At 59.4% G+C, this 6,116-nt stretch overlaps 1 protein-coding gene across 6 annotated transcripts; it reads left to right on the top strand.

Moving 5' to 3' along the window:
• Positions 1–475: 475 nt before the first annotated feature.
• On the top strand, positions 476–5,355 carry TMEM134 (transmembrane protein 134). Of its 6 annotated transcripts, none has more exons than XM_017537349.1 (7): positions 476–728; positions 1,651–1,715; positions 2,150–2,239; positions 2,355–2,431; positions 4,599–4,643; positions 4,844–4,897; positions 5,010–5,355. In XM_017537349.1, the coding sequence occupies exons 1-7, from the start codon at positions 555–557 to the stop codon at positions 5,090–5,092; spliced, it is 588 nt and encodes a 195-aa protein (XP_017392838.1). In that variant the 5' UTR covers positions 476–554; the 3' UTR covers positions 5,093–5,355. The 6 variants fall into 6 exon arrangements, with proteins under 6 accessions (XP_017392838.1, XP_017392835.1, XP_017392839.1 ...); XM_017537346.1 differs by having other exon boundaries at positions 5,044–5,355; XM_017537350.1 differs by lacking the exon at positions 4,599–4,643.
• The last annotated feature ends 761 nt before the right edge of the window (positions 5,356–6,116 follow it).

Below are 6,116 nucleotides of genomic sequence, written 5' to 3' on the forward strand. Positions count from 1 at the left end.
AAAAAAAAAAAAAAAGAATAACACACACAGAGAAAAAGATTTGTTTTAAAAGATCACTTTAGCTGCTGTGTGGGGATTGGACTGGAGAAGTGTAAGCCACAAAAGCTCTTCGAGCCTCAGTTTCCACATCTGCAAAAATGAGGAGAGCACCCTTCCCGTGCTGGGCTGTGGTAAGGTGGGGAAACAGTTCTCAGGGGTCTCCTTGGCACTCGAGGAACAGGCTGGGGTGCAAAAGGCCCTGTACGAGACCTGGAGGTTGAGGCATGGAAGCCCCTACAGGCCTGGGGAGTGGGTCCGAGCGCGAGACGATGTGTCGCTCGCCACGGCAGCCGCTGAGCGTCTTCTAGCTCCGTCTAGAAGAGTCCCCAGCCCATCAGCCCGCTCGGCGCTCAGCAGCTCTGGCCTGCTGAGGGCAGACGGGTACCAGGACAGGGACGGCGCGCGGGGCGGAGCCAAGACCTTCGGGGGCGGGGCTTGCGGGGGCGGGGCCGTGGCGACGCTGGGCGTGCAGGCGCAGATGGCGGTGGCGCAGGGCGCCTGAGCGGGCCGGGGCAATGGGTGCCGCCCGGCCCCAGTTCAGCATAGATGATGCCTTCGAGCTGTCCCTGGAGGATGCGGGCCCTGGGGCGGAGCCCAGCGGGGTCGCGCGCTTTGGGCCACTGCACTTCGAGCGCCGGGCCCGGTTCGAGGTGGCTGACGAGGACAAGCAGTCCCGGCTGCGCTACCAGGTGAACCGCCCGGCCCACCTCACCCGCTTGCCCCCGGCCGGACGGGACCCCAGGCCGGGCCTCAAAGGCCTCAACTTGGGGTAGAATCTGCCTAGAGTCCCCAGCTGGAGCGCGATACCGCCCCCAGGAAGTGACTCCTAATCCAGAGCCCTGCCCAGGCCCTCCCAGCACCGATACCCGGCCCCAGCCCGCCGGGAAGAGCTCGGAGCCCTGGCCCGGGAGCTCATCCCTCAGCTCCAGCTGAAGAACCCAGCCGGAGTCTCCACCCAGTACTCGCCCCTGGCCCCCACTGTGCTGGGGGACCTCCTCTGTATCTGAACCAGACCTTGCCCACACGCAGGAGCATCCCCTGTGCCCCAGGCCAGCTAAGCTGAGGGGAACCCGCACACTTTTCTCTATTCAGAAAGCCCTCACCCCAATCCCGGCGCCTCCCGCAAGAGCTGAAGCCCCTCTCACATGACCAGTCCTTGCCCACCCTTTGGCTCCCACTAAACTGCAAATCCCCATTTTCCCAGAAAACCTCCACGAACCCTAGGCTCCTTTTCTTGGAGACACACAGGGACCAGATCCCTGTGCCTTGAACCTGAGAACCCTGGGCCTGCTCTTCCCTGGCACCCCAATCCCCAAGCTCCCATTCTAGGCCACTAAATGAGAGTTCCACCCTGACTTCCAAAGTTGGGAGTTCTCCTTTCCCTGGGACCCGTGCAGGCTCCTGCTCCCCAAAGCCCCCGAATCCACCCACCTCCTACCTAGTTTCGGTTTCTGTGAATCACCAAACCCGTTCTGCGGGGAGGGCGGAAGGCCAGGTGAGCAGCTGCCAGGCGGCCAGGCAAACGGTTATGTAGACCTGCTTTTCTCTCCCCCGGAGGGTGAGGAAGGGTCCCAGCCCCGCAGCCCCTCTGAGCCCTGTGTTCTGCCACAGAACCTGGAGAATGATGAGGACGGAGCCCAGGCCTCTCCGGAGCCGGATGGGGGAGTCAGCACCAGGTTAGAGCCAGGTGGGGACCCACCCCTGTACCCAAACCTCGTGCATCAGGCTCCTGTCCTCAGGGACCCTGCTCAGTCACCCACCCGACTTCACTCACTCTCTTCCATCCTGTCCTATTGATTCCTACCTGACTCTCACTCTCCTGGCAGGGTCCCCTACACTGCAGGGCCACTCTACCCTAGTGCCCAGCCACACTCACCTCTTTCAGAAACCCCAATCCGGTCTGGCCCCCACCTTTATAGAGGTCACCTGGCCTGCAGAAACCCCTAGCTCATCTCTAGCCTCCCCCAGCCCCCGAATTCATCCCCACACACTGGGGCCTCTCAGGGCCCAGCCCCAGTCCCTGTACCACGCCTTGCACTTTATCAGGACTCCTGTCCCAAAGGGACACCTGTCCTTGCCCTCCGCCCCTCCCTGGGCACCTGTCCTGCAGGGATTCCGGCCGGACTTCCATCCGCAGCTCCCAGTGGTCCTTCAGCACCATCAGCAGCGGCACCCAGCGCTCCTACAACACCTGCTGCAGGTGAGCCCTGCCCGCTGGAGCCCCCAGCCAGGCAGCCCTGGCTTTGTCCCCAAAGCCTCCTGCACACCCTCCCTCCACCTCCTTCACACCCACCCTGCTCTCTCCTGCCACTCAGCTGGACCCAACACCCTTTGATCCAGAAGAACCGCCGAGTGGTGCTGGCCTCCTTCCTGCTCCTGCTGCTGGGGCTGGGTGAGTGGCCCTGAGGGCTGGGGTCGGGAGGGGACCCGTGGGAGGTTCTGCCTCTCCCCTTGACACAGCCTCCCAGCATCCTGAGGTGGCAGCTGGCTGCAATCACCACACCCCCATTTTACAGGTGAGGAGACAGAGGCCTTGCCACCTGGGCACACAGCCAGGAGATCACACATAGCTGAAAACAGAACTTGGCTTATCACTCCAAAGACTTTTCCTTTATTTTTAGGGAACAGAAGAGTAGCAGCTACCATTTATTCTGTGTCCACTTCAGGCCAGGTGAAGGGCAGTTTTATTTTCTCACCTTGCAGAAGTCCTACAAGTGAGGTGGTGCCCAGAAGCCAGGTGTAGGGGCTCAGGAATGCCGAGTGCCTGGCCAGTGCAGAGCCACAGGGCTCCTGGCACTTCCCCTTGTCTGGCATCTGGGCACTGACAAGCCCACCCCTCTCTTACCTCCTACCCATTGCTCAGATGGGGGAACTTTTGGTCCAGAGCAGGCAGATCTCACACCAGGTGTTCTCTGACTCCAAGGTGCCTCATTCTTTGAGGCTGAGGATGCAGAGTCTCCAGAAAGGATCCAGGGTTGAGGTAACGAGTGATCCATAAGGAGAGACCAAGAGTGGCTGCTGCCCTGGCTCACCTTCCCCCTTCTCATGGAAGGCCAAGGCTCCCCAGCCAGCCGGGCTCCCAGCACAGGGAGGGGGCTGCCACTTCCCAGGGCCGCTGAACACCAGGCCCTGGTGGCACTGCTGAGTTCTTCATTTTTCCTTTCTCAACAACCCAGCAAGGCAAGCATGGGGTCACCAGAGCTCCTTAGAGGGCTTCTGTAGGGTGCAGGGAGTGAGTTTCAGCCCACATCATCCCCATCATCCCCTATACCCCCTTTTTTTTTTTTTTGAGGAATCTTGCTCTGTTGCTCAGGCAGGAATGCAGTGGCGCACTCTCCGTTCACTGCAACCTCCACCTCCTGGGTTCAAGTGAGTCTCATGCCTCAGCCTCTGGAGTAGCTGGGATTACAGGAGCCTGTCATCACACCTGGCTAATTTTTTATATTTTCTTAGTAGAGATGGGGTTTCACCATGTAGGCCTCAGGTGATTGACCCGCCTTGGCTTCCCAAAGTGTTGGGATTACAGGTGTGAGCTACCATGCACAGCCATTTCTCTCTCTCTTTTTTTTTTTTTTTGAGACAGGGTCTTGTTCTGTTGCCCAAGCTGGAGTGCTGTGGTGTGATCACTGCAGCCTCAAACTCTTGGACTCAAGCCATCCTCCCAGCTCAGCCTCCCTAGTAGCTACAGGGACTACAGGCATGTACCACCATGCTTGGGTAATTTTTTTTCTTTTTTAATAATAATAGAGACAAGGTCTCACTAGGTTGCCTAGGCTGGTCTTGAACTCCTGAACTCAAGTGATCCTCCCGGCTTGGCCTCCCAAAGTGCTAGGATTATAGGCATGAGCCACCATGCCTGGGCTGGGCTCATTTTTTTAAAAACTTTTTATAGAGATGGGAATCTTGCTATGTTGCCCAGGCTGGCTTCGAACTCCTGGCCTCAATCAATCTTCCTGCCTTGGCACCCTGAAGCACTGGGATTACAGGCATGAGCCACAGCACCCAGCCCATCATACCCTTTTGAAGTGGTCTGGGCAATGCACAAAGCACACGGTAGTCCATGTTAGCCCCCAGGCTTACTGCCCCCGCTTGCTGCAGAGCACAAAGTCCAGCTTCCCGTTTCCCCTGTTTCTAACTGGGGACCCAGGACTCCTGCACTGCCCTGTTCTTACCCCCCATATCCCAATCACCTGGACTGTAGCTTTCAACTTAGTGGTTCCTCTGCTAAGGACGGGCCATGAGGGCAGGGACCTTATCAGCCCTTCAAGGCGTCATTCCTCGTACCAGGCACGCAGTAGGTGCTCCACAAATGTTTGTTGAAGGACTGAAAGCCCAACCCAAGGAGCAAATAAAAATCTCTCATTTCACAAACTTCCCAGGGCCTGCCCAGTGCCCTGCTCTGTAAAGAGAGCTTGGTGAGCTTCCTGGGGTGGGTCTCTGCCTAGGGGACCTTCCGCTCAGGTGGTGGGGGGCATCATTCCTTGGGGCTGAGCCGGGCTGGGGGTGGGAGTCCCCTCCCTCACCCCTGCCCCCACCCCCGCGGCTCCATCTGTGTGCAGTGCTGATCCTGGTCGGCGTGGGACTGGAGGCGACCCCCTCTCCAGGTGAGCGTCCCCTCCCGCCCCCACAGGCAGTGGACACCCCCTCTTGTGTCCACGGGTCCATGGCAAGTCCTCCCACCTCCCGGCAGGGCACGGCCCCTTTTCAGCCGAGAGTGAGGCTTGCCCGGGCAGTCAGCGGCAGCCCGAAGGGCCTCGCAGCCCCGAGCCCCCTCGCCCTGACTGGCCTCCGGTCTCTCCCGCAGGTGTCTCCAGCGCCATCTTCTTCGTGCCGGGTTTCTTGTTGTTGGTGCCTGGAGGTGCGAGAGGGCGCCGGGGTGGGGAGCGGCGGAGCGGAAGGGGCGGGGCGCTGGGTGAGGGTGGGGCCACATTGGGGGAGTGGCCTCGGTACTTACAGGCCCCGCCCCACAGTTTATCACGTGATCTTCATCTACTGCGCGGTCAGGGGCCACCGGGGCTTCCAGTTCTTCTACCTGCCATACTTCGAGAAGTGACTGTGGCGCAGCGTGGGCTCCTCCCGTCCAGGGGGGCGCCCCTGGGACCCGCGCCCTGTTCCGTTCCCCTCATCTCAAGGGAAGGGGCTCTCCAGGACCCTCGAAACCCTGGCCCCTGGGGAGTTTGCTCAGGAAGTTTGGGGCATGCAGGCCTGGCCCTGGGAAAGCCGCCCCTGCCTGCTCTGTGCCTTAACTTATTCTCAGGCCCTGCAGCCGCTAGGTTACTGTTATTTCGTGCTAATAAAGAAGTAACTAATTCCACCAGAGGCAATTGCTCTCCTGTCCTGCCACCGCTGGCCCAGCCCACCAGCCTGACCACAGCCCCCTCCCATGAAGACAGAAAAGGACTGACCCTGAGGCTGAAGGGCTTCGAATACCGCCGAACACGTGGCAGCCCTGATGCTGAGGCTTGCCCAAGGGCATTAGGCATGTTAGAGGTAGAGCAGGGCAGAGGACTCCTGCCTTGCCAGCCTGGAGGAGGCCAGAACAGCCTGCCCCACCCCCAGCCCTTAGACAACTCAACCAGCCCGACTCTGTCTGGTGGCCCTGGCTGAGGGCACTCAGAGATGACGCAGGCCTGGGGCCTGGAGGCTGGTATCCTAGTTCCAGCCTGGCTCTGGGGCCCTGGGCTGCCACAGCCAGCCCTGAATGTGGGCCATGCCAAGGCAGTGGTTCAGCGCCCTCCACCCACTGCCCTCCTTCCCAGTCCCAGAGATTGGGAGAACCTGGGGGCAGAAGGCCTGGGAAGCCGGGCCTGACAGACACCCTCAGTGATCAAAGACTTAGAAATGCAGAATGTTATAAACAAACCATCTCAGAATTTTGGAAAATCAGAGCATTTCAGAATCTTAGGAACCAAGAAACAGAATCTTTGAGAAGACTGAAATCTGAGATCATGGTAGCTAGCAGTCATCAAGTTTTTAAAAGACACCAGGATGACTGGGTGCGGTGGCTCAAGCCTATAATTCTAGCACTTTGAGAGGCCAAGGTGGGAGGATCGCTTGATCCCAGGAGTTCGAGACCA

The sequence above is a fragment of the Cebus imitator genome, unplaced genomic scaffold, assembly GCF_001604975.1.
Source record: "Cebus imitator isolate Cc_AM_T3 unplaced genomic scaffold, Cebus_imitator-1.0 Scaffold102, whole genome shotgun sequence".
Taxonomy (NCBI): Eukaryota; Metazoa; Chordata; class Mammalia; order Primates; family Cebidae; genus Cebus; species Cebus imitator.

Coding starts and splice junctions, on each gene's coding strand:
- TMEM134 (XM_017537345.1), top strand. CDS start 586: ATGATGCCTTCGAGCTGTCCCTGGAGGATGCGGGCCCTGGGGCGGAGC. Junction 1,716..2,149: donor GATGGGGGAGTCAGCACCAG/GTTAGAGCCAGG, acceptor CCTGTCCTGCAG/GGATTCCGGCCGGACTTCCA. Junction 4,644..4,843: donor GGAGGCGACCCCCTCTCCAG/GTGAGCGTCCCC, acceptor TCTCTCCCGCAG/GTGTCTCCAGCGCCATCTTC.